The sequence below is a fragment of the Primulina tabacum genome, chromosome 16, assembly GCF_025594145.1.
Source record: "Primulina tabacum isolate GXHZ01 chromosome 16, ASM2559414v2, whole genome shotgun sequence".
Taxonomy (NCBI): domain Eukaryota; kingdom Viridiplantae; phylum Streptophyta; class Magnoliopsida; order Lamiales; family Gesneriaceae; genus Primulina; species Primulina tabacum.
The window spans coordinates 36236766-36264612 of NC_134565.1; the positions used below are offsets into that span (position 1 = coordinate 36236766).

At 37.4% G+C, this 27847-nt stretch overlaps 3 protein-coding genes across 8 annotated transcripts; 1 reads left to right on the forward strand and 2 right to left on the reverse strand.

The window, feature by feature from the left end:
- The first annotated feature begins 30 nt into the window (after positions 1-30).
- LOC142528673 (protein HUA2-LIKE 3-like) lies at positions 31-9409 on the forward strand. The gene is given in 13 exon segments (XM_075633766.1): positions 31-518; positions 1524-1600; positions 3189-5228; positions 5344-5794; positions 6529-6637; positions 6715-6824; positions 6931-7115; positions 7215-7557; positions 7559-7699; positions 7801-8251; positions 8359-8529; positions 8768-8819; positions 8899-9409. Coding segments are annotated over 12 exon segments (4227 nt in total). The 5' UTR covers positions 31-395; the 3' UTR covers positions 8794-8819; positions 8899-9409.
- Positions 9410-10860: 1451 nt separating this feature from the next.
- LOC142528674 (uncharacterized) lies at positions 10861-21043 on the reverse strand. 2 transcript variants are annotated; one of them, XR_012815708.1, is made up of 11 exons: positions 20823-21041; positions 20417-20473; positions 20149-20308; positions 19784-19969; positions 19293-19585; positions 13758-13931; positions 13522-13638; positions 12607-12786; positions 12384-12430; positions 11149-11969; positions 10861-11079 (listed from the first exon to the last, which is right to left on the reverse strand). XR_012815708.1 is itself a non-coding variant. In XM_075633767.1 (10 exons), the coding sequence occupies exons 2-9, from the start codon at positions 20462-20464 to the stop codon at positions 11657-11659; spliced, it is 1716 nt and encodes a 571-aa protein (XP_075489882.1). In that variant the 5' UTR covers positions 20465-20473; positions 20823-21043; the 3' UTR covers positions 10861-11088; positions 11645-11656. The 2 variants fall into 2 exon arrangements, 1 of the variants encoding a protein (XP_075489882.1); XM_075633767.1 differs by having other exon boundaries at positions 10861-11088; positions 11645-11969; positions 19293-19969; positions 20823-21043.
- Positions 21044-22677: 1634 nt separating this feature from the next.
- LOC142529806 (putative DUF21 domain-containing protein At1g03270) lies at positions 22678-27492 on the reverse strand. Of its 5 annotated transcripts, none has more exons than XM_075635447.1 (13): positions 26865-27492; positions 26667-26743; positions 26303-26386; positions 26111-26224; positions 25805-25867; positions 25324-25395; positions 25083-25150; positions 24431-24518; positions 24265-24338; positions 23804-24182; positions 23450-23496; positions 23262-23342; positions 22678-22895 (listed from the first exon to the last, which is right to left on the reverse strand). In XM_075635447.1, exons 1-13 carry the CDS (start codon positions 27100-27102, stop codon positions 22865-22867), a joined length of 1416 nt encoding a protein of 471 aa, XP_075491562.1. In that variant the 5' UTR covers positions 27103-27492; the 3' UTR covers positions 22678-22864. The 5 variants fall into 5 exon arrangements, with proteins under 5 accessions (XP_075491562.1, XP_075491566.1, XP_075491561.1 ...); XM_075635451.1 differs by having other exon boundaries at positions 23287-23342; positions 25784-25867; positions 26865-27489; XM_075635446.1 differs by having other exon boundaries at positions 25784-25867; positions 26865-27489.
- Between the last annotated feature and the right edge of the window lie 355 nt (positions 27493-27847).

The following is a 27847-nucleotide window of genomic DNA, read 5'->3' on the forward strand; positions in this document are numbered from 1 at the left end:
CAAAATGACACGCTTTTCTTCTACACGCTATCGGCGCACTTTAGCACCGCCTGTTTCCCTTCCAAAAAATCAAGCAAACAAAACTCATTTCCTATCTGTTTTTCCTCATTTAAGCACAGCCTTTCTTCCACAAATCTCTGGCGCCCCTACCCCCCCCCCCCCCCCCCCCCCATCTGCACTCTCCTCTCTCTGTCTAGATTATTAGGGTTAGGGTTTTGTACCGACTCTATCAATCTCTACAGTGGAACGAATATAGCTGGATGGATTTTTAAATGATTGTGCCAAATTTGCGAATATAGGTGGATGGATTTTTAAATGATTGTGCCAAATTAGGGGTTTTAATTCGTTTCCGATTTGGTCTCTGATGACTGCTGATTATCGGTTCGTCTAGCTTTATGGCGCCGAGCCGAAGAAAAGGGGTCGGCAAAGCGGCGGCGGCGACGAGCACGCGGCGGGAGTGGAAGGTCGGCGATCTTGTGCTTGCCAAAGTGAAGGGGTTTCCTGCATGGCCTGCAATGGTATGCCGCCTGGTGTTTTTCCGAAAATTTTGTTTATTTCTGTGTTTTCATCGAGTAGTCATGGCTCAAGTTATGCGCTTCTTTGGTATCATGCGGTTCTTTGTTTTATAATTAGGTTTTCCAATATTCTTTCAGTGCAGATCTGGGGTGAATAGTTTTATTTTGGTTTTGGATATCTAGAAACATGCGTGTGAGCATGTTTGCGGTGTTGAGATTAAATCATGTTTCGTAATCCGACGGGGAAAAAGTGAAACTGTTATATATTAACGGATTTTATCTACAGTAGTTTTATTGCGCAAGTAGTATGCCGCACGATATGATTGTAGCACTGTTGAAGAAATTAAGAAACATCACTGCTTCTCTATAGTCTATATGGTAAAATTTCATAAATTCTATTCATCTAGATTATGTTTTTCTTTTCTTTTTTTTCTGAGCGATGTGTATTTCAACTAATAGTATTGTTTGTGCAACTTTATATGGCTGTAATTTTCATATGGAAAAAGTTAGGTTTAGAATATTTATTTGCATGTGATGGATGGTTAATAACTTTAAATATTTATTGACTGAAGTCGTGACCATCTGAGGATAATTTTGAGCATAACATACCTCAGGAGGGCTTAAACTACATAGGTAAAGAAGTTATTCCAGTTGAAGGTTTTGTTTTCCTCTTTGATAAAAAAATATGAGTGATTACTGTTATTTTACATCTCCATTAGCCTCATGGATATCACCATCAAGACCTTAGGTTTGCTGAATAAAGGGCTGGACGCCCTTGAAGGCCTAGGCTGATGAGTGATTGGAAAGAGATGGATAGTGTGTTGGTCTTGTCTTTGAATGTTAATTGTTTTTCATAAATTAGTATTTGGTTTTGTTAGTTAGCTTTAATATGCAGTATTGCAGTTTCATTGACCTCAATTTCACGGCCTTTGTAAACCGTCACCGTTATATTTTGTTCCATTTTGTTTTAACTAAACTGAAGATCGGTTCGATGATTTTATATGGCAGGTGAGTGAGCCAGAGAAGTGGGGTTACCCGGCTGATCGAAAGAAAGTACTAGTCCATTTTTTTGGCACCCAACAAATGTTAGTTTTCTTTCTTGTTTCTCTCTTGAGTGTTGGTCCATATCTCAGCTCTTTGGTGTCGTTTTCTTTTATTTTATTTAGGGTTCCCACTAAATATTTCACCTGTGCTTGAAAGCATTTTTAAATTGCTTGTATGGCCGAACTGCGTAGTAAATATGTACTCGCTTGCGTTCTAACTTACTTCACAGCAATTTTGAACTTTCAATTGAACAAGATCTGAAGCCAGGTGTTATAAGGTTTATGATTTTATATTTCTTTTCTTTATTCCCTTGTTTTGTTTCCTCTGGAGTTTCCTTTGCAAAAGCTGAACCAATGAAGTTTTGGTCACAGAAAATGTTTTAATATTTTTTGTTTTGGGCATGGCATCTAGCGATCTCTATTGTATCAAGTATAGAGCTTTTTCTATTGCTTTTTGAGTGCAGATTTAGCTAGCTACCAGAGTTATGTATATGCACATAGTTTTTTTCATCTTCCAAGTGGTTGTGGATTTACGTTGTTGACTTGTATCATGTGACAAATCATATTTTTGTCTCGATTTTATTTGTAACCTGTAGGCTGCTACATTCATGTGATTTTTGTGATTTGGCTTCAGCTGTTGATTGAAGGACTTATTTTAAGTCTAGTTAAGTGGATATGAACACTTATTTTGAAGAATTAAGGCGATACATGAATAACCTTTTATTATTGTAACATAAATTGGTATCGGAATGTTTTGGATGTTTGAGTTCTTCAAAGAAACTTTGGCCAACTTGCATTTAACAACTCTCTATTTTTCGTAACCTGCTTGGAAAATGGAGATATGTATGCATAAGTATTTGAAATACAACCTTTATTATTTTGCACTCTGATTGTTTTCAATTGGTACTTTTGAAGTTTGACATTCTTGTGGGCTTGCCTCTCTGAGTGTAACACATCAGTTCACTTGTTTATTATTATTATTTTTTAATAGGAACTTATATATTTTCTTTTACTTTTTCTACATGGTATCTTTTTGCTGTATGCACTGCATTATACTGTTTAAGTAATATATATTTCTGAAGAAATTCATTCTCTCTCTAGTTTGTTTCATTATGCTCAAGAGGCATTTGTAGTTGGTTGCTGAGACTTCACGGTTTATTATTTAGAAGTTTGGATGTCATGTTCTTTATAGTTATATCATTTTTTTATTGTTGAGCAGCTCTTCTTTACTGGTCAGTAGTTAATCATGTTGGGTTTTTTTCCACCTGCTTTATGCTGGGCGGCGTTTGTACATATTAAAATCCTGGAATTGTTGTCTAAATTTATATTGAACTGGTTGGCCCAAAAAACACAAGCTTTATGTGATATCTGAAAGACTGTTAACCCTTTATATTCAGGATGTTTGATTCTGATTTGTAATGTCATCCTTTCATTTTTTAGGATAGTATGAAACTTACAGAATATAACCAGAGGCTTATCTAGTGTACATGCAGTATATTGACATAATAATACGAGAGCCAAAAACAATTTAGGCTAAGATTCCAATTAAAAACTATACAGGAACATCGACAACTGTGAACTTGAAAGATTTTTTGTATGTATTTATATTAAATTTAGTTCTCTTGGACAGTGGCTTCTGCAATCCTTTTGATGTCGAAGAATTCACAGAAGAAAGAAAATTGTCTCTTTTAGGGAAACGCCATGGAAAGGGTGCTGATTTTGTCCGTGCAGTAAATGAGATAATTATCTCTTTTGAGAAGCTGAAGAATCGGGAACAAGTTAGTAGTGCTAATGAAACAACAGAAATCATTATAAACCATGAAAATAAGTCAGAGGAATCATTGACTAAGTGTGTGAATGATGAGGATTCTGTGATTAGAGCTCAACCACAGCTGCTTTGTACTGGGGCCTCTAATGATTTGAACTCTCTGACTGAAGCTGCTGCAGCTGCCGAAGACGTCTTGCGTGCTGCAGAAACGGAATTCGAGGAGGCACGATTATTCGCTGAAACACCTGTTTCTACTACTTATTCAACAAGAAGTAAAACTGAAGTAACCCAATCACGGAATAGTGTGATACAGGGAAGGATATCTGCTCGAAGGTTGAGAAGTTCTTCAAAGATAGATGCTAAAGGACCCCAAAACATAACATTACCTTCTCTGAATAGCAGCAGGAGGTCTAGGCATTCTGGTACTGATGCATCAAAAGATAGATCTTTGAGAAGAAGTGCAAGGATTATGAAATCCTCTGATGATTCCGAAGGATATGATGTAGACTCACCTGCTTCAGTATCAAATGATAGTATTGAAGAGAACAAATCTGAAGTTATGACGGTAGACTCTGACTCACCTAGTTTCAATAATGGCAGCACTGTAGAATCCCATTGTAAACCAATGGTAGTGGATCATTTTAGCGAAAATAATAATGTAGATGAAACAGAGTTCAATAATAGGCTTGGGTTTAAAACTAGCACTGCCATCATAAAGAAGAAAAGGGGTCCTAATCGAAAACGACACAGTGATGATGTTGTTGGGGCAGCTAATTCAAATGCATTTGTTTCTGATGCTGAAGTTAGAAATGAACGTGTTTCACCTAGTAATAACGATGAATTAGCTGAAAGATGCGCTAGGGAAGATGGTGATGGACACTTACCATTATTCAAAAGGGCAAGAGTCCGTTTGGAGAGAGCTGCACCTGCCGAGAATAAAGAAAGAATAATGGCACATAAAGAGGAGAAAATACTGGAAGTTGCTGAAAGACTCGCAACACAGACCTCTGGGCCATTCAATTGTAAGGTGGACGATCCTGGTGATGGCGAATCTGTTCCAATTGAAGTAGATTCTGTTAATATGCCTTTATCACCTGCAAGTCCTAAAAAGGCTCAATCATGGGAAGGGGGTAAGAACTTATGGGAAACTAAGAATTTTGTGGACGGTGAAGCAGCTTTACCTCCGTCTAAAAGACTACACCGTGCATTGGAGGCCATGTCGGCTAATGCGGCAGAAGATAATCAAAGTGATTCCAGTTTTCCACTGATCGTGAATACCAAAAGCAATGGAGACTGTCCGTCCATTGCAGAACGCTCAGAATTGTCGACTGGAAACAAAGCTGTCATTGAATTGGGATCAGCACCAGCTGAAAATCATAGCAACAATGGCTTTAATTTTTATCCTTCCAAGTTTTGCGCTGCGACAAACACAGGGACGCCACTAACTCATTTAAAAACATATACAACTGTATTGGACTGTGTTAGAAGTTATAGCAGTGATAGCTCGAATCCTGAATCATGCAAAGGTTCAACTGCACACACGGAAGTTGCTGATTTTAAATATCTCAAAATGTCACCTCCAGAGCTAGATTCTAAGCGTGTAAAACTAGATCCACAAGACATTGGTGAAGAAAAAGATTGTTTGGACCGCAGTACACCTGGTTTTATTATATCTCTTACCAATCACTGCAAAATTGAATGTTTGGAGTTGGATGCCACAGTTAAGGGATCTGATCCTGACATTCGCCGGGTGAGTTCAGAAGTCCTCGCGCCAAAAGAAAATGCTGGTAGTACACTGAACTGTGACGCCAGTGTGCAGGTAAACAATGCTGTGGGTGAAGGTGATAAATCTCACTGTGTGAAGATCTTATCATTAGCCAAGAACAACGAAGATAGCCAAAAGTAAGTCTATATAATTTACACGAGGTTATTCTAATTTTTTCTTCAATTTGAACTTGTAATATATTTTATAATTTCTTGGTGTACCTTGTTTATCATTCCGACTCTGTATCTTCAGGTCAGAGTTTGTGAAAGAACATTGCCCAGTATCTAAGTTCTCAAATTGTGTGCCCTCTGGTAGTCCAGTGAAGGTTTTAACCAGTGGTCATCATGAATCTCTATCTAACTCCATTTCTATTTTCGATGAGCCTCTGGAGGATTTTGCTGCCACCAAGTCTTCTTCTCTGACTAATGGGCTGAAATTGTTCGCTAAGACATCTCCTCGCAGTTCTTGCTTGGGCAATGTTTCTGCATCAGATAATAATTACCTTGAAAATAGTAGCTCTTGTGGTCCTGATGTTCGGCTAAATTCTGAAATGGTTAAACTTGCTGGAAAGTCAAACAGCAAAGGCGAAGAAACTTTGTCGTCCTTTGAAGCCGCTATCAGATCACTAACGGGAACAAAAGAGAACATCGGCCGAGCCACACGGGTTGCTATTGACTGTGCGAAATTTGGTTTTGCAATCAAGGTAGACTTCTGGTTATGACCAAGTTTTCTGAGGCTCAAATTTTTTTATGAAACTGTCCCCTCGTTAGAATTTTAAAAAAGTTAGCACAATTTAATGTTGTTTAAGATCAGTTTTGTTCATTATTTTGACCCAGATTTTTTCACTTATATATGGACATTGGTCACTGATAACATCCATAATATAGTTGCATATTTTAACAATATTCATAGATTTTATGGAGTGCACTTGTTCTGTGAAACCTCCTTCATACGTGTTCGTTACATTGACCCTGAGTCTTTTACTTACATATGTTCAGAGACCATATCCGTGATATAGTTGCATATTCAATGATATTCTTTGATATCGTGAACTGTAGTTTTGTGAAACCTCCTTTGCATGGCTTATGTTCATGTTGTATACATCTGTGCTTTGATTCTCCTAGATGATGGGTTCACATAGCTTACATATGTTGAAACTCTCTGCATACGAAAGTGCTATTCTGTTGTAATCCATTTTTCTGGTGTACTCATAAATTACTTAAATATATGCACCAGAAATTACGGTTACTGTTCTGTTTCATTTTCCTATGTCATGTATATCTGCTAATTTAATATTGTTTGACACTTTGTAAGCTAAAATTTATCTGGATATTCTACCAAGACAGCATGTTATACCAGAGAATTTCCAGTCATCTCATCTGCATATATTTTTACATGTTCACGTCCTAATATTGATAAAAGTATGGTTTGCTTTAGGTGGTGGAAATACTTGCACAAAATTTGGAAAGAGAGTCAAATTCACAGAAAAAAGTGGACTTGTTTTTCCTTGTTGATTCTATCGCTCAATGTTCTCGGGGCATGAAAGGTATAGTGTTTACTTTGTTTTGTTGGCGTTGGTAACATTTGGAGTTTTGGAACCTCAGTCCTCTTTATCTTGTTCAGGTGATGGTGGCATGTATCCCTCTGTGATACAGGCAGTGTTGCCACGTTTATTGTTGGCAGCTGCTCCTCCTGGTAGCAGTTCTCTCGAGAATCATAGACAGTGTTTGAAAGTGCGTGGAGCCATGCCCTCTCATATTTGTTTATTGACCTTTGTTTCTTTTGATATTGCTTTTGTGCATTGAAATGTGGTATTAAACCTCTTTCCCTGCTGGATAGGTTCTGAGAGTATGGCAGGAGAGGAAGATTCTTCCAGAACCGATCATTCACCACCACATCCGGGAGCTTGATGTCCTTTGTGTTTCATACCCTATAGCTGGCTCTCGCCGACCGTTAAGAAATGAAAGGGCTATTGACGACCCTATTAGAGAAATGGAGGGTATGTTGGTTGATGAATATGGAAGGTATATGGATTTCTAACTTTTCCATTTTGTTATTTGAACTCTCAGGCTTGTATTTTGTACTTTGAATCATAACTAACTAGATACATCGTTTTACTTTAGCAATTCAAGTTTTCAGCTTCCTGGTTTCTGTATGCCTCGTATGCTGAGAGATGATGATGTAGGAAGTGACTCTGATGGAGAGAGTTTTGAGGCTGTTACCCCAGAGCATAATGCGGAAAATCTTGATGGAGAAAGGGCTCTGATTCCTGCAGTTGAAAAGCGTAGTCTTATTTTGGAAGATGTGGACGGTGAGCTGGAAATGGAGGATGTGGCCCCCTATTGTGAGGAAAATAGTTCCACCAGTAACCTTACCAAAGATCACACACAACTGTCTCATCATCACTCTGATGACCATTATGGGCCACCTTTTACCTCCCAACAACCTCAGAGTACGCCTTTGGCATGTGCTTCCTTTACCAAGGTCTCCCTCGCATCCAGCACCACGGCCGCCGCCGCCATATCCACTTCCACCATCTAGTTTTCCTCATACAGTACTTGATTCTACTGCAAGTGGTCCTAATTCTAATATTTATCCAAGCTCTCAGGTCTCTGTCTGTCCTAGTTTTTTCATGTCTTATGTCTAGAATACTGCTACTGTGCTAGATGTTTTAATAGTTATGTTTTTAACATCTTTATGCTTGCGCAGAATTTTGACTACAATCTACCTGGGTGTATGGCAAAGCAGCCTGGTTTGCCAAGAATGAAGTCAACCAGCTTGGATTCGGTGCATCATCGTTCTCGTGACAATAAGGATTTTGAAGCCCAGGTACCAAGGCAGATGCTTGACAACTCTTTCAATGATAGACCTACATCCCATTTATCTGCCCAAGGTTCTAATAGGGTCCAGCCGGGAGAGGGTGGTTTCAGCAAGGGTCTTCATGTCCGCCCACCTCACCCCGCTCCATCAAATCAATTTTCGTACCCCCAACAGCGACAGATCCAATCGCGAAGGGATTTACCACCTCCTCCTCATCCCAACAGATTCCATGTGCGCAATGAAGAAAATAGCAATTTTTACCGGGACCGTGACAGAAATAAATTCGTCCCTCGTGATAATATTGGAGAGTGCTGGAGGCCTCCCTTACCTCCCATCTCTGGTAACTAAAGCTTTTCCTTGTATTATTGAACATTGAAGGCATCTTGGTCCACATTTCCAGTTTTTTAAATGTCACCAATCCTATTATTTTCCCCTTTCCTCTTCCAGGTCAATGTTATCGCAATGGTGCCAGGATGTCTCATGGGCATATGCCATACAGTGGTCCACCCCGTGAGCCGTCAACCAATAGTAGGTGGAATTTCCCTCCCCGGCCGCCAAACTCCAGGCAATTTAATCCTTACAGGGAACCTGAAGGTCCTATTCCTGTGGGAAATAGAGGTGCTTCATCTATCTTTATCTGTTAGGCTGAAAAAGAATTTGATTTTGCTGACTGTTTTGCGAGTTGATTAAACCTGGCGTCAGATAAGGTTACCAGCAATTATATGTTGGATATATTTATATGCTTTTGGTTTGTTGACTAAAGAGAATTGAAAATGGATTGTCCGTTCTATTATGCAAACCTTTGTTTGGTTGAATTATGTGTTTGCCACCTCTCTTATTCATTTTTCGTATTCAGGTCCAAATTACTGGAGACCAAGATGATGCTTTTGTTATCTTGCACCAGGCTGGTATTGTTCACATATTCGTACTTCTCGATTTCTCAGTTCGTCAATTATCCCTATTTGCTCATTACCATTTGTTTATAAGGTTGAATTCTTGTTCCTTTCGGTGCCATGACTCATCGCAGGTGATCTTGCTATGTCTGACATATTGGGAACTGCCATATTTCGACATTGTAGAGAACAAATCTGTTTACTGGTCGCGTGCAAATAGGAATGCGGTCTTCAGTTGGGAAATGAACAGATGATCCAAGGCTCTTTTATGGGGAGTCTCAGCATTCCCTTGGGGTGTTTCCTTGCATTGGTTACAATTTTTTGTCATGTCTATTAAAATTTGTCTAGTGTAATGACGTGATATAGTTGTGTAGATTTTCCGCACCCTTTAGTCGGTGATTTGTAGTTTCTTCAGATGGCTTTCATTGTAAAGCTATTATGTACATTGCTAGTTTACTTTCCAAGAAAACCCTTGTTACTGAAGAGAGTAATCACAAGTTCGCTATCTATATTTTGGAATACAGTAGTATCGTTGAATGTGGAGAGATTTGTACGCTGTCATTTGGCGATTTTTGTAATTTCATTTTTGGCTACCGCCTTATTGTTGGCATGTGTGCCTGTTTCAAACTATAATAAGGCCGAATTATAGTAATTGAGAAACTTGAGTGTTAAAAATAAAATTATGTTTTGCATTGTGTGTGTGGAACCATCGAAAGTGACTTAACAAGGTAACAAAATTCGACGAAGAGCTATAATGTATCGTTTCATTTAAGCAGAAGACCTGATGTTTCGCCCTTTAACTTGAAGTTCCATTCGGGTTGTTATGAAAATGTAAGTGTTCCATAATTATTCCCTAACTTTGCATCTGGTTGTACATGTAAAATATTGATGATCTCGGGATATTTCTTAAAGACCAATTAATTTTCCATGTTCCCTTGTTCTTTTTTCCACGCGCATCAGGATTAGGATTCCTTAGTGATTGGAATTTTAAATTATTTAACTTGTTTTTCACATGCACCGGAGTGCCATCAAAGGCGAACTCGCATTCAGAAATGTCTAAATCTCAAGAAGATGGTTATGCAATGGGCCAATCAGGCCCACGATCAAGCCCAATAAGGATGACCCAAATGTCAGGTTGTGCATGACAGATGGGTCATATCAGGGCCCATGAAGAAATAATAAAATGGAGTCTCATTCAAGATCGGCGTCTTGATGCACATCCTAGTGAGATTTGTAGATGAAAAATAGCCTACTAATAAAAAATTCTAGATACCATCACATCACTAAACCCCTTTAAAAGACGCCCACATCTGTTCTGTTTGGGAGTTGCGATAATCACATCAAGAAAATGTCAAACTTGGTAGGATTTGGATTTTCAATTAAGTAGGTAAAATCTTCTCGAAATAGAATCCTCCTTATCTAGAAACTACAAAAGACGGCCAATTCACTCCAATAAAATTCAACCACACAAGAATTCGTATCCTAATTCTCCTTCTTGCCCCCTCTAGACTCAAACTGTATCCTTTATTCGTGCCTAACCAAAGGTGGTAAACTCGTCATATTAATGTATTTTAATTGACCGAAGTAGCAAGCAAAATATATGAAAACGATATTTGATGAAACCTATTTGACATCTGTAAGGATTGGACTAAACTGGGACAAATGATGTCGAGTTAAAGAGGTATGACACAAACCGACGAGTTCTGTTTTCTCAAATGAGGAACCCACATACCTTGTCCCACCATGAAGTTGGTTACACAACAAATTTCCATTTCCATATTTTCTCCAATTCCCCGTATACTATAAATAATAACAGAACGGTTTAAACAACCATTCCCACTTATCATAGACAGAAGAAATTCTGAAAGTTTCTCAGAGACGCAAATACATTTCATTTTGCAGACAAACATGGCAAAAAGTTCTAAATCTGGGTCGATTCAACGATGTTCAAAGCAAATCAGACAGCAAAGGACTCGCCTTTACATCATATGGAGATGCACTGTTATGCTTCTGCGCTGGAATGACTAAAAATGCAGATACTTTCCACAGATGGAAATACAGAGAAACAGTAGTTCTATAAGATGTGGATCGAGCTGAATCTACACATGCAGGAACTTTGACGAGTTACAGTTTAGATTCTTTTTTAGAGGAGCGCATTTTTTTTAAACATATAAATGAAGGTTTTTTGTTTGTCTGAGTTAACAGCATTCTTGCTTGCCCAACTGGATACATTCCTTAGAGGCAGGCACCAGTGCCAGAAGCTAAGTTGCGTAGTCTCTTTACTCTGCTAAATATTTAGAGTGTAGATCTTCTAATTATGTATAGATTTTTTAATATGCAATACAATATTTCCTAGTAATTTAGAGTTTCATGCTCTCAGAAACCGAAAGAGCATGTAGCAGATTAAGCACACACGCTGTAGAGGCGTAGATCCATAATTTTGATGGAAGAGATGAGGTATGCAAGAGAATATAAAACACATGTATTAAGACAACGAAAACTTTTGCTCAAAAAAACTGAAACAGCCGTGGGGAAGAAGCTTTTTAATAAATTAAATAATTAATTTGAAGATAAAAACCCTCAATTAGGTCCCCCGTACGAACCATAATATATTGTCGGACAAAACTGAATATTTAAATATAAACAAGCCATTATTATTAACAAAATTTCTCAGCATTTAATAGATGAGTCCCATAAAATTCCAGCCACCAACCAAAAGCATAACTTAAGAGGGTGAGAATCGAGTAGTAGTAACTCAGTTTAACAAAACATGATAAAACCGAAATCAGTTTGTAGAGATGGAATGATAATGAAACTTCCAAGAACGTGTATTTGCTAACCTGTTCTATTCTTCAAAAGTCCTCGTCACGTTTCAAGGTTGTCACAAAATCCCATCCCTCTGCGACAAGTGCCTCACGATCATATCTAGCAATTTCATCTACAGATACCCGTGTGACTGGATCAATGAGTTGTTGAGTCTTAGTTAAATCATCCTGGACTGGTACCAGCTCCACTTGATCTGAAATTGAATTTTTCAACCAGGAACCAGAGGAAGCTGTAATGCAGCTAGTTTGAGGGGAGGAACAATATTTGCTCATCGGAATGCGGTCATCAATTTTTCCCTTTAGAAGCTTCACGTTTTGTCTTATAACAGCTATTTCTCCTCTGAAAGAAGAGTGGCGGACATACACGCTTGTCAGCTTAAACCTTTTAGGAACAATCTCTGTCTTCATTTGCCAATATTTTATACTTTTTAATCTTGTTTGTAACGAGACTTTGATACGCCCATAAGGAATTAGAATAAGAATCCAGATTCCAGATATGAGTATCTGGCATCACTTCATGAATTTAGATTGCTAAACTTTTTTAGATTACTCATCCTACATGTTCAACAAGCAGCTTTTTTATTACCGAAGACTTCCGTGATTGCGCAGTGATATAGTTTTGGCTAAGTTAGATCTCTTCTTAAGTTGGCGTTAAAGATTGTGCATTCAAGATAAAACATGATGGTGGACCTACAAAAAAGTAAGATTAACTCTGATAAAAGGTGAAGTAACAGCAAGCACTTAAATAACTTACCGTAAAGTGTCTACAACACAACCTCGATCCACCAGAAATTCTCGCAGCTGAAATACAAATGAGAAAGAAGCAGTGAAACTGTAGATAAGAAACTTGAACAATAGATTGTTAAGAGTTGATGCAACAGCGATGAGGAAATCAAATTCAACGTCGCATTTTCTTCATTCAATGGTTTGACTTGAATTAAGATGAACTAGAGTCACATAGAGAAATGAGAAGTTACCTTGGCATTTTCCTCTGCGTGTTCTTTCAGGATGTTTGCCTCTTGTACAACCCTTTCCATAAGACTTTCCTGTTCAGAAAATGTTTCTCGAGCAGAAACTTGCTTCCTAATTCTTTCTTTCTCTGCATAATTTAATTCATTCTCAGCTGCTGCTAGTCGCATCCTTAAAGTTTGACACATCTGCAATAAAATGACAAAATTAAGAAAGTGAAATGAAAAATTAACCTTGCAAGCCCTTGTATTCGTCTTGGTATATTCGAATAAAGTTTAACTGTAAGGCCAATAAACTGAAATGTTAGGTTTCATTAGCCCAGAAAAGTTTTATTTCATGGTAAGCTAAAATTGGGCATCTCAAAACAAAGAAGATAAAATCCATGTCCCAAGATATAGTTACTAAGGCAATTCCAAAGAACCTCAACGAAGTCTTTTTCCAGATACTTGTATCCAATTTTCAACTCCAATAAAATGAGAGCCGAAAAAGTTTTAGAATTGAAAAGTGAGAAGTAAATCAGCCATTATAATCATAAGGAGAACCACAGTTAAATTGTGCAAGAACAACGCAGAAAGAATTTTTCGAACAAAATAAGAATGGAAAAAAATTTAGTAATAGAAATGAGCAAAAGCAATTGCAACCTAACCAATATCTATGAGAATAACTCATATTTTCGATTTTTCTTTATCTATTTTATTTCTTCATACTTCTTAACTTGTAAGTAAATGATAAAAGTGACCAGCAACAAAAACTCTAAAACTCAGACAGCTTGTTCAAACTATTAAAAAATGGTTTAGCTAACAAAATATGCATTGCTACTTTCACATGTGGAACTCCGCACCCAGTTCAATATCAACTGGGTGTACAAAACATATCATAATTCAAATGGCATTACACCATAAAGGGAAAGGGTTTAAAACCACCTCATTAAGAACTTCAAGAGACTTGTCCCTTTCATCTGACAAGTAGAGTACACGGGACTGAAGCTCTCTCAACTCTGTTGCGAGGATGGACCTTTCACCATATACTTCCCCAGCATGCTAACATTGAAAAACAAGAAAGTAATGATCAAGGAAGGAGAAATCAATTTAGTTAAATACCAGAGTTCGCTTCAGATCATCTAAAGAGATATTATACAATTCAGAGAAAAAAAAACAACCATGTCATTTGCGTCCTTTGCATGCTTCAGAATTAGTTTTAGTTCTTCCACCTTATCCAGTACATCAATGCCTCCTTTGGCAGCTTCCTCGTTGGCTTCTTCTGCAGCCTGCTCTTTCAGCTCCACGTCCCTCATTAAGCTTATAACAGACTCCATAGCAGAGAATAATGTTTTCTGCAACATTTAACAAGTATCTGGAATATTATCAATGCACATGGCTAGCTTAGGGACCTGCCGAAAGCTAAACCCCAAGTTGTTGCCATTAAGAAAAGTTAATCTTATCCATTCAAATTTAGTTGGATGTGTTGGGGAATTACACCGAAGCGATGCCGACCCGATGATAATATAGTGCCGAAAAATTTGCGGAAGAAAATAATCAACAAGGACACAAAGATTTACGTGGTTTACCCAAGATAGGCTACGTCCACGGAGCTACTGCAGATGTTTTATAACAGGAGAAATATTACAACAAGTGTATACAACAATACACTAAATATCTCACACTCCCAACCCGAGTATAACCGAGAAAATATTTTCTCTAACTCACACAAGAGAAAAAAACTCTCTTTTTTTCTCTCTTTTTTACAAAGCTTTGTAATTGCTTTGTTTGTTTTGGGATCCTTAAACTGAGATGGAGGGAGCTCTATTTATAGAGCTCCCCATGCATGAAATGGCCAATCAGCTTCTAGCCACCGCCAACCAAATTTGACAAATGTTGGCAAAATCAATTTGTATTCTTTACACCATTTAAGAATGTGGCCCTTTGCACCTTCTCACCTAACACTTTCCACCTTCTCACCTAACATTTCTCCCACTTGAAGACTTGATTTCAATCATGTCTTTACACCATCATTGTAGCAGCTCATATCTTCTTTTTCATACTTGCAGTCCAACTGAAGTTGAACACAACTTCAGTTTGTCAATGGTTACCGTCTTTGTAAGCATATCAGCTGGATTTTTACTTCCAGGAATATTTTCCACTATCAAGACTCCATCTTCCAGCACTGATCTGATGAAATGGTACCTAACCTGTATATGCTTTGTCCTAGCATGATAAACAGGATTTTTTGCTAAATGAATAGCACTCTGACTGTCACAGTGTAATGTGCTATCTTCAAGCTTCTGACCCAATTCTTCCAGAAAGGATCTCAACCATATCATCTCCTTGCTAGCTTCTGTAACTGCTACATATTCAGCTTCAGTAGTAGAAAGCGCAACTATCTTTTGCAACTTAGATACCCAGCTTACAACTGTACCACCTAATGTGAACACATATCCAGTAGTACTTTTCCTGCCATCCAGGTCACCACCCATATCGGCATCGACAAAACCATGTAAGCCCAATTTTGACCTCCTGAAGCATAAAGAACAACTAGCAGTACCTTTCAAATACCTGAGAATCCATTTAACTGCTTCCCAGTGTTGCTTTCCTGGATTACTCATAAACCTGCTCACGACTCCCACTGCATGTGCTATGTCTGGTCTTGTACACACCATTGCATACATGAGGCTTCCGACAGCAGAAGCATAAGGAACCTTATTCATATAAGCCTGCTCCTGCTCCGTCGATGGTGATTGTGCTTTGGTTAGTTTGAAATGGCTAGCCAAAGGAGTACTCACAGGATTTAGCTTCATCCATATTAAATCTGTTAACCACCTTTTTCACGTACTCTTCTTGAGATAACTTGAAGAATCCATTCACCCGGTCTCTTAAGATCCTCATTCCAAAGATTTGCTTTGCAGCACCCAAATCCTTCATGGTAAATTCCTTTGATAAATCTTTCTTGAGTTTATCAATTTCTTCCAGACAAGCTCCAGCTATCAGCATATCATCTACATATAGCAGTAGTATGATATAAGAACCGTCAAACTTTTTCACATAACAGCAGTGATCAGCTTGACACCTTAGGAAACCATTTTCACTCATGAATCCATCAAACTTTTTGTACCACTGTCTTGGAGCTTGTTTGAGACCGTACAAGCTCTTCTGAAGTTTGCACACCATTATCTCTTTTCCCCGTACTTCAAAGCCCTGTGGCTGCTTCATATAAATTTCTTCATCTAGGTCACCGTGAAGAAACACAGTCTTTACATCCAACTGCTCCAAATGTAAGTCTTCCTTCGCCACTAGTCCAAGTATTATCCTGATAGTGGTTAATTTAACCACAGAGAGAAAATCTCGGTGTAATCAATTCCTTCCCGTTGTTGGAAGCCTTTCACAACAAGTCTTGCCTTGTACCGCTTGCTACCATCATGCTCTTCTTTTAACCGGTACACCCACTTGTTATGTAACGCCTTTTTGCCTTGCGGAAGTTCTGTCAACTCCCACGTCTGATTGGATGACAGTGAATCCATTTCATCTTCCATGGCCAACTCCCACTTGGTTGAATCATCATTTTGCATTGCCTCTTCATAGGTCTCCGGTTCACCTTTGTCTGTCAGCAAAATATAGTGAAGTGCTGGGGAGCATCTCTCAGGTGATTTAATGGTTCTCAAAGATCTCCTGAGTTCAATCACCGGAGTTTGTGGGTCATCATCTTGTGCAGTTTCTTCTCCATCTTCCTGGTTCCCGGTTTTCGATTCATTCACAGGAATATATGTCAATGGCACTTCATCAGTCTTCTTGACTTCAGGACATTCATCTCCAGCTCCAATGTCTGACTTGTCCTTGTACAGAAGCTGCTCATTAAAGATTACATCCCTGCTCCGAATGATCTTCCGATTTTGGTCATCCCAGAAACGATAACCAAACTCATTATTTCCATAACCAATAAAGAAGCACTTCTTTGATTTCGAATCAAGTTTTGTTCTGTTTGCTGAATCAATATGAACATAGGATAGACATCCAAACACTTTCAAGAAAGAAAGGTTTACTTCTTTGCCGCTCCAAACCTCTTCGGGAATTTTGTAGTCCAGTGGTACCGAAGGTCCTCTGTTGATCAGATATGCGGCAGTGTTAACAGCATCAGCCCAGAATGATTTTGGCAATCCAGAATGCAATCTCATGCTCCTTGCGCGTTCATTCAAGGTCTTGTTCATCCTTTCAGCTACACCATTCTGTTGAGGTGTACCAGGAATAGTTTTCTCCATCTTGATCCCGTTCTGTGCACAATATTTCTTGAACTCATCATCTTCATATTCTTCACCTTTATCAGACCGTAAGCACTTCACCTTCAAGTCGGTCTCATTTTCCACCATGGCTTTCCACCTTTTAAAGGTCTCGTAAACATCAGATTTATTTTTCAGAAAATAAACCCAAACTTTTCTACTCGGATCGTCAATGAATGTGACATAGTATCTCAAGTCTCCAATGGATGTCACAAGAGATGGTCCCCATACATCAGTATGAACCAGCTCCAACTTTGCTGTTTTCGGTTCTCTACCGCCTTTTGAAAAGCTCACCTTCTTCTGCTTTCCAAAGATACAGCTTTCACATAATTGGTGTTCAACAGTCTTTAATTCTGGTAGCTTTCCTTTTGACACCAACATTTTCATTCCCTTCTCACTCACATGTCCAAGTCTATAATGCCATAGACTTGAATTGGCTCCAGCATCCACAGCTGCTAATGTGTCTCTGCAACTGGAAGTCATATAAAGTGTTTCAGTTTTCTTTCCTCGAGCAACAATCATGGCTTCTTTGTTCACTTTCCAGGAACCATCACCGAAGGTCACATTGTGGCCTTCATCATCGAGCTGTCCCACCGAGATCAGATTGCGTGTCAATTTTGGTACATGCATTACTTTGTTGATTTTCTATCCATTTGACATCTTCATCTGTACATCACCCATACCAACAATTTCCAATGGTTTTCCATCAGCCAGGAAAACTTTTCCGTAATCGCCAGCAATGTAATTATCAAATACATCGCAATCACCAGTGGTATGAAACGAAGCTCCCGAGTCCATAACCCAAGAATCAACAGGGCTTTCCATGGATAATAACAGAGCATCATGTACTTCCTCAGTGACAGCATTGGCATTATTCTTTGTTGATCTGCAGTTCTTTTTCAAGTGACCAGTTTCACCACAGCTCCAGCACTTCAAATTCTTTTCAAAATTGCTTTTGTTTTTTCCATTTCTTGACTTGGACCTACCCCGCCATCGGTCAAAACTCTTTTCGCCACTCCTGCCTCTTCCTCTGTTCTCGAGATTTAGAGCAGATCTCGATGATGTTCCTTCACCCGAATCCATCCTGCGAACTTCTTCAGCAAGAATTTGATCTCTGACATCATTGAATTGTAGCTTTCTTTTTCCAACTGAGTTGCTAACCGCTGCCCGCATTGGTTCCCAAACATTTGGTAAAGACGCCAAAAGAATAAGTGCACGAATCTCATCATCAAAATTAATTTCAACCGATATTAGCTGAGAAACAATCGTGTTGAACTCGTTGATGTGTTTAGCCACCGAAGCACCTTCACCCATTTTCAAGCTGAATAACTTTTTCATGAGATGTACTTTGTTGTTTGCTGATGGCTTCTCGTACATGTCAGATAAAATGGACATCATTTCTTCTGTGGTTTTTGCCTCCGCCACGTTATGTGCCACACCTAACACCTGTCGGTCAAGGAGCTCCCAATCATCATCCTCCATCTTTTCCGGTTTCTTTCCTGATAGAGGTTGATGCAACTTCTTACTGTACAGATAATCTCTTATCTGTAACCGCCAGAACGAAAAATCTGTTCCGTCGAACTTGTTGATTCCCGGTCTCGATCCATCATCTCCGGCCATCACTTCTCTAGCCTTAGCAAAAAATCTAAAAAATCTTTTCTGATGTGGAAGATCAGACAAAGCTGCAACCACAGAGCATACTCAGAATTTTTAAGAATTTTCACAACAAGGCTCTGATACCAGTTGTTGGGGAATTACACCGAAGCGATGCCGACCCGATGATAATAAAGTGCCGAAAAATTTGCGGAATAAAATAATCAATAAGAACACAAAGATTTACGTGGTTCACCCAAGATAGGCTACGTCCACGGAGCTACTGCAGATCTTTTATAACAGGAGAAATATTACAACAAGTGTATACAACAATACACTAAATATCTCACACTCCCAACCCGAGTATAACCGAGAAAATATTTTCTCTAACTCACACAAGAGAAAAAAACTCTCTTTTTTTCTCTCTTTTTTACAAAGCTTTGTAATTGCTTTGTTTGTTTTGGGATCCTTAAACTGAGATGGAGGGAGCTCTATTTATAGAGCTCCCCATGCATGAAATGGCCAATCAGCTTCTAGCCACCGCCAACCAAATTTGACAAATGTTGGCAAAATCAATTTGTATTCTTTACACCATTTAAGAATGTGGCCCTTTGCACCTTCTCACCTAACACTTTGCACCTTCTCACCTAACAGGATGCAGTTATCATGTATTTGCAAATCCACATTATTTCTTCGCGAGAACATTTTTGAGCATCAAATCATCGTGTCAATAATTAAAACATTACATAATACTCGATACACAGGTTGCTGTGTATATGGTTTTGAATTTAAACCGAGATCAATGGTAAGGAAAATAATTGATATGGATGATACCTTGTTGTTTCTTGCCTCGGTGAAAATTTCATCAAGAACACCCATTATATGGTTTTGGCTCGATCGGGACACAGAATCATTTATGGTAGACTCATCTTTGATAATAACATCGCCACTGGTGATTTCCGTTTCGGCAGCAGTATCAGATGGAAAACTTACTTCAGAATTACTTCCATTCATGTTAGGTAGCACGACCACTTGGACAATGCTTTCTGAATGGCTCACTGTTAAATTTGGAACAGCCTCTGAAAAAATATTGCCCACAGAATTATTGTCATCTGTGCAAGACGTTCCTGTTTGACAATGAGTTGCATCAGATGACGTTTTGATGGCATCTTCTGGACGTTTACGAGCTAAAACTGTTTCAGCTCTTTCAGGTTGTACAGACTCTTCACGTTGAAGAATATTTACTCTTGTTTCCTCCAGCAACATAGCAGGTTGACCAAGGGAGAATATATCAGCAGATATTATGCTATTTTCACCAAATTTACCTGATATTGACAATTCACCTTCTCCATCATGTTGTCCGTTATATGTATCATAGAACGCATCATCGTTCTCATCATTAGCATCATCAGACTTGTGCCCGACATTCACATTGTTAGCATTTATCTCTTCAGCTGATCCTATTGCATTCACAGGCAAGCCGTCCACGGATTGTACAGTAGCAATAGCTTCTACAAGAACAATTAGAATTATTCAGCCTATATAATGGGGACCAGATAACTCATAAATCAAAAGGAAAATAAACATGGGAAGCTAAGTAGTTGTGCAAGTGATCCTGACAATGAAAAGAAATAAAGCTTTATACTCAGGAAAACGTTTAAAATAAAAAGGCTTAATAAATAATCGTTACCTTTAGGTGATTGATCCAAGAAACTCCTCCCAGTCAATGGTGTAGTTGGTCTATATATTTCAGAAAAGAAAGGAATTATCTCCTCAAGCACTGCCTCAACAGCTGCATCAGGATCCTTGCTGTGCTCAATAGCAACAGCTCTAATGACTCGGGCATCAATCTGTACCCAAGAAGGAAGGGTGGAGACATTGAGGAACAACAAAACAAAAATACCTACTAACAGAAAGCAAAAAAGATAGTGGCTCGTTATACCGAAGCCAGAATTTACCTCCGGGAAAAGCTCCTGCAATGAATTGTACACTTCATTGAATCCCATCTCCGAACTCTGCAGATCAATTCAGGTTTTTTTTTTTTAACAGAAACATATGATTTAAACGATAATCCAGAATTCCTATAATTTGATTTGATCCATCCATTATATGCACGTTCAAATCAGTCGTCCATATTAAGTACATAAAAACAAACAACAGGAGGCATGAATTTCAAATACTTTAAGCCTTAAACTCTAACTATTTCGTTCACCTATCATCACTGACGAAAAGTTTTTAACACAGTAATCAAATAAACCAAAAAAAACACACGATGATATAAAGTCAATGCAATTGACCCAAACCTGAGCGCGATTATACAGTTAAGAAACAACTCTAGAGAGATAAACAACAGCGAATTCTCACCGAATATCGCGCAGGAAATTTTTCACAGCGACTGAGTCATATATGTCTCTGTATCTTCTGTTGCTTGTGAGTTACGAGAAAGATACATATTTATACGTAAATTGATTCGTCGTATATCTCATAAGTTGCACCTCGTATCTATTTGGACTTTGACTTAAGGTACAACCTTTGTACAGCTTGAGGAGATGAAGTTACGTGTATAGTCGGCGGGAGAGATTTACGGGGCTAAGAAATCGGGGATTTTAGTAATTCTTGATATTCATCAGGGGTCATTTGGTCTAATCAGCTTTCATTTTATTTTCGTTGGAATTATTAAAAGTTTCATATTATACAATTAATTATTTTCCAAATTCACCTTTTCATATGAGCTTTTGAGACTAATTAGTAACATTATAAATTTAAGCAAGCTAAATAGGAGCCTAAGAAAATAAAAATGTTTTAATTTTTTTCATCTGACTTTAAATGATTGATAAAATAGTGCTAAATTTAAAATAAAACATATATATTTCTGATTATAAAGCGTAAATAATTGAAATTACAAATATTAATGGATTTCATATTATATCTCCTATCTATACTTATATTATCTTACTATTTAATTAAATCTGAACTAAATAATTTCTAATTGATTTGATGTAACTTCTATCACCAATAAAAACAAATTAACTTTAGATTTTAAAAAATTACTCTAACATCATTTTACCCGAGAACTACTAGAATAGCTGTCTTGTGAGACGGTATTATGAATCTTTATCTATAAGACGGGTCAACCCTACCGATTTTCACAATAAAAAGTAATATTTTTAGCATAAAAAATAATATTTTTTCATGGATGACCCAAATAAGATATTCGTCTCACAAAATACGACCCGTGAGACCGTATCACACAAGTTTTTGTCGAAGTACTATTTATAAAAATGATGTGTGTATATTTTTGTAATTTATTAAAATAATATTTTAGATAATCTTCCCAAATAACATACTATTTTTTTAAAGAAAAAAATAAAAGAATTCAAGAGTCCTCATAAAACAAAGAACTATATTAAAAAAATATAAAAGTAAAAAAGATAATATCAAAATTCAAATTACGTGAATTAAAAAATATTATACATAAATATCGACCATATAAACACATAAAATGTGCACAATATCGCTAGTATATACATGTGTATTAAAAGACAAATCTATAACATGTATAATATATTATAAAGAAAGAAGGTTTGAACGAGTTCGATTCATCCTATTAACATTTTCTCGAGTGAGTGTCATATAAGTCTTGTCCAATGTAATTTATTTGACTAACGTAGTTTGAATATTATTAAATTAGTTCGAGAGTTTATCCAGTACGTAAAGAAAAATAACAACTACGGTTTCAAGAAAAAAATATTAGTTAAATAATTTTGAAATGACTCGTCATCTTATTCACTCAAAAATCTTTTAAATATGTAAATATATTTATTTATTTTATCTATCTATATCATTCGAAATAAAAATTTTCAGAAATCTATTATAATTATTCACGTACACCAAAACATTAGGATAAATAAAGCTCCTAGGCATGACCGTCTCTGGCTCTTTGTTGAACTCTAAATAAATTTCAGCTGTCCTTCAAATCAAACTTTTATCCCAAAATTTTAATAATTTATTATTTGAAAAAATTTAAATTATTTTATTATAAAATTAATATTCAAACTAAGAAGCTGGTGCTTTATTGGGTGTTATACGGTCAAGCATGGCCTGCCCTTTTTTATCACATCATCAAACCTCCAAGATCAAGTCTCCTAATTAAACAATATTTTAATTATATATATATATATATATATATATATATATATATATTAGTATATTATCACAATGTAGAAAGACAAAATATTAAGTACAAACCTCCAACAAACAATTCAGTGCAATTATTACACATTCCTACTTCCTACTTATCATCATGCACATTTTACAACTTAATTGCAACTTTCAGTTCAAAACTTAAATCCCATGAGCTTGAAGAATTCATATCACCAACGGTTTGTCTTTTCTCTCGCCCATTTCTACATTTGTTCCTCGCTCAACATGGCTTCCCTGGGAAAATTCAGAATAGACGAGAGAAGGATAAGACCACAAGCAGCTTTTAGCCGAAAAGAAGCATTACAGAGGCCCCGTACGGGATTGATATATCTATTTATAACAACTCAAGAAATGTTGGTAACTAGCATAACCATCTCGATATTTCGGGTCATGCATGTTTCTTCAAGCAGTAACAAAGCCTAGAAAAAGAAATAATCATAAAATATTGCATTAATTTTGACAAAAAATACATGTCTCGTCCAATTAATTGCACCCCTTGAGATTTTTCCTCATAATTTGAAATACAGAAAAATCAATGTAGTGATGAATGCAAGAATCTAGTTAAGAAGAGGATTACAGCAAAGTCTAGTGCTTACTCACGATGGATTCTGGCTAACCAACTTACGAGTTGAAGGTGCTCGCGCAACAGATGAAGCAGCAGCAGCAGCAGCAACGCATATTCTGCAATATAATAAAGCAACGGAATATTACTATAGCCCTCGTGAGAATAAAGCCACAAAATAATCAACAATACTAATAAGATAAACGCAAAGAAACACTTTAAATACCTTTTATGCACATCAACATACATATCCGTCTCATCAACAATTTCGTCCTGAAATGAAAACAAAACACATTCACAAACACGAAGTAGGAGAAGAACTGGCAATAAAAATTGATTTGTGCCAGAGGAGTTTGTTTTGAGAACAAGAATAGGGCTCCCCACGTGCATTTTAATGGAGAAACTGTTTTGAAAACTGCTTATATTTTTAAAAGGTATTTTTTTATCCATAAAAAGGTGGTGCTTGGTGGGTTTTTTTCCTTTTAAAAAGATGCTTAAAAAACGAATCAAGAAACCAGGAAAAATAACTTTCCAATAGCTTATCACCAAAAGTTAAAGTAGTGTACACAATGTTAATTACTTGTAGAAGTTCTTCAAATACATCTTCCAAGGTGATTATGCCAATGACTTCTCCCTCCTCAATGTCCTCCTCCAGATGGTTACAACCATCTTTCATCACACCATTTGACTGGTAAGTAGCACCCTTAGCGACTGCGTTATTTTTTGAAGCCTTTTCGGTGTTTATTACAAAACTTTTTGGTTGTTTATCATTTTTGTCAAGTAATGGAAACATCAATTGTGAATCCCAGTTGGTAAAATTGTCCTCTTTAACCATCCCATGACCGTTACAAGAATGGAGCTTTCTCTCCGGTTCTCGCACCTTCACTACTGCTGCCATGTGGCTGCCACCTTTCTGAAACTCATTAAGGATATCATACAAAGGCATGTCTGAGGGTACCCTATAATATAGTGGACGAAATTTATGTGGTTAAATGATTCAATTGAGCGTGGTAAAATTATCATTTAGACAACTTAACATACCGAGGCATTCTCCGAATTGAAACAGCACTTACAGGAGTCTCAGTTTCTGCCCTCACAGTGAGAATATTTTTCACCTATTTACCGAGAAACAAGATAAAATTTGGAATAACTTAGTCAGCTATTAGTACAAGATATTCCTGTAAATCTTTATGAACTTTCTGCTTACCAGTAGAAGCCCAATAATGTTTTTTGGGTTTCCTGAAAATATAGGTATGCGACTGTGACCCCGTGTAAGGATTTTCCCAATAGCTTCCCTGCGTAAAAGGGTGTTTTTAAATATAAGATTCCTTTTCACTTTTTTTTGCAGCCTGATTGAAAAGATGCTGATAGCCAAATAGCTGACAGAACATACTGTGAATAAAATATCTAACTTAATCTTCATGAAAAACAATTTGTTGGAGAACAAGGAAAGTAGATACGGCTATAAAAGCTGCATTGCAATAATGAGTCTTGGAGAACAGATTTAATTCTGGCCCAAAATTTTACTTCCAGATTAGAGAATTCTCATCAAGGAGAAAAAATTTAAGAAACTAAAAATTTTGGTTGAAAAATTAGAATTCTCGTGTCTCTAGGCGCGCTACACTCCAATTAAACATGCACATTGTCTTGTTCTTCGTGTCTAGGTTCTATATGCACCTTGTGCTTCTAATAAGTAATAACTATGAGTTCTAATCCAACCCAAAAATATGAATTTTATGACCTGGGAGACAAATGGGACAATCTTTATATGCCAATTCTCGAGGCACATAAATGGTATTTGTGGGATTAGATATATATATTTTTTAACGATAAATGGACCACATTAGCATAAAACTTACCAATCCAATTTTGAACTGACATCAAGAGAGAAAGTCGATTCAATTGGAGTCATGGCCTCCTCTGCTGTCTGCAATTATTCGAAACCACCTCAATATTTCTTCACCGTTATAATGCAAAAGGTACGATTATATAGCACCATAAGTATATGCTTCGCGTTTCAAAGAGAGGAAAAAAGAGGGGGGGGGGGGGGGGGGGGGTGGGTGTGATAATGTGAAATGATCCTTCCCCACTTGAACATACCTTTTCAGTCAAATCTAGGGCTCCACTTATTATAGCTGTTTCATTGTGAGTAAGTTCACCTCCTTTACCCGCCTTCATAATATCAAGTTATCAACCAAAATAGACCATGAATGACAGTGAACAAATATACGTTTACAGCAAATTTGAAGAGCGAACTTTTGGCCTTTAAATATGTATTTGGTCAAAAAAATTGAATATTAAGGCTTACAACAGATTCAATTGCGACTACTCTTGGCTTGTGTTCGGATAGATAAATTTGGACTGACTGGATTCCAAATATACATCTCAAATCCTTTTTGTACGATCGGACAAAAAACTCAAATTCCACATTTTAGTCTAATATTGTTCATATAAATTTTGAAATGATTTGAAACTACTTTACACTACATGCCATTCCAAATCAATGTATTTAAAATGCAAATACATCTATCCAAATGTAGTCTTAATTTAGATAAAATACCTCCTGGGCGTGGATAGATACAAGTGCTTTCAATTGAGGTCGCCTGAACAAAACATCGTGGTGGCCCAAAACGCCGTCCAGAATCTGAACAATACAAAATATAAACAAACATTAAGGCATAAGCATTGCAAATATACTGAAGTTTATAATTGAAGAGGAACAAAAGTAAAGTCCAATCTGTCAGATGGTTAATTCCGATTAAATCCGTGATATTTCAGCCATGTAGCATTACTATGATAAGTAATCACATCCGCAAATATGAAACAAGTGCATCTTGCTATTAGGTGTGACCAATCAACAGAAATAAATTGTTCTAGTAAACATCACCTTCCCTATGGGGTAAGCAATTGGAAAGCAAAGTATCATCAAGACACGCACGAGCCATACACAATTCGCACCCACAGACAGCCCATATCTAGAGCACACTGCTTGAGGAATGATCTGTTCAATAAGGCAAAAGTAAGGATTTTCAATTTCAGCCTAACAATTATGATCACATAAAGTCAAAACTAAATGTACCTCACCGAAAACAAGAACAAATGTCACCGAGAGTATGACTGCAACAGCAGGATGAAATATTTTATCCAAATATATGGGGAGAGCCTGGAGAGATAAATTTGTGACAAAGCTAGTAAAACTTGAAACTTGTCAAAGACTCCACATTTGAGATTTGATTTTATGACTCACTGCTACTGATCAACATCAGAATAATGTAATACATGATTTCTCACTCCTTCAGTTCCACTCCACATTACAGCTTCAAAATTTGGCCACAACAAATTCTCTTGAATCGATACAATTATCACTGCTTATCAAAGATGAAAAGGGTCCCACTAAAAATTCTACACAATCCATAGGTTGAAAGTGCTGGGAAAAGGCTCACCTCCATTGCAGCGGCGTTGCATACTAGGAGGGTCACGAGAAGTTGGTGCTGCTTTTGAACAACCGGAAAAATAATGGCTGAAAAACAGTGCAAATTTCAAAATCACGCAAGCTGACAAAAAAACACAACCCAAAAAATCAAATCAAAATATTTTCACCTACAATAAACATAATATACGAAATAGAAATTCAACAGTACCAGCTTGTTTCTTTTCTTTGAAGGTGCCGCTTCGCTGAAGAATTTCAAGCTCAACAAGCCCGAGCGACATCAAACCCAACGTCAGCCCAGACATTATACCGGCGAAAAGAACGAGGAAACACGAAACACCGGCGAACACAAACCACCACGGATTCCCGAATTCTATATCTTGATCATCCACATAAAAAGCCCTCGTAAGAATCCCGACCACCACCACCGCATTCACCGATAAACCCATGATCAAAACAGAATGCCAGATATTTCGACTACCCTTTATTTCTTTTTGTCAGTAGAAGGAAAAGCACAAAATCACTCTCAATACCAGTTATCCTTTTTTAGTATACATACTATGACGTATTTCATTCCCTGTTTTTCCCCCTTTAAAACTACACCTTTCTACCTTTTTTTGCACGAGTAATGAGATGAAGATATGTGCTTCCATTCGGGGGCCAATTTAGTCAAAGTGTGCAAGGCCAGTGACGTGTGCGGGACAGATAGAGAGAGGGGGTGAAAGACTTCCCATTTGGGTGCCACGTTATTGGGTATCGAGGGGCCCACCTGACCGGCAGTGGGGGCGGAGCTAGCGGCTGGGGTATTCTGCGGGGCGGCGGGGACCAGCCGATGGTGCTAGAGATCCTCGATGAGTCGACCATACTTGATATGGATCTTTTTTATTTTGGTTGGAAAGGATTTAGTTAGTTGACAAGTTGGATTCATTCAATTTTTTTTTGAAATCTATTAAATTTGGAATGTGGCAATGTGGTTTGATTAATTAATTCAGAAATATATCCATTGATTCGAACCACATTATTCGTTCATAACAAAATGAACTTAATTTTTTTAAAAGAAATCGATTTTCTTAGTTTTTACATGGAACAACATTCGTTTATAATTAAAAAAAATTTCAAGCGTTATCAATTAGTCTTTTATTTTGAAGACAAACAATAAAATTGGAAAATAAGAGTTGAAAATAATAACAAATA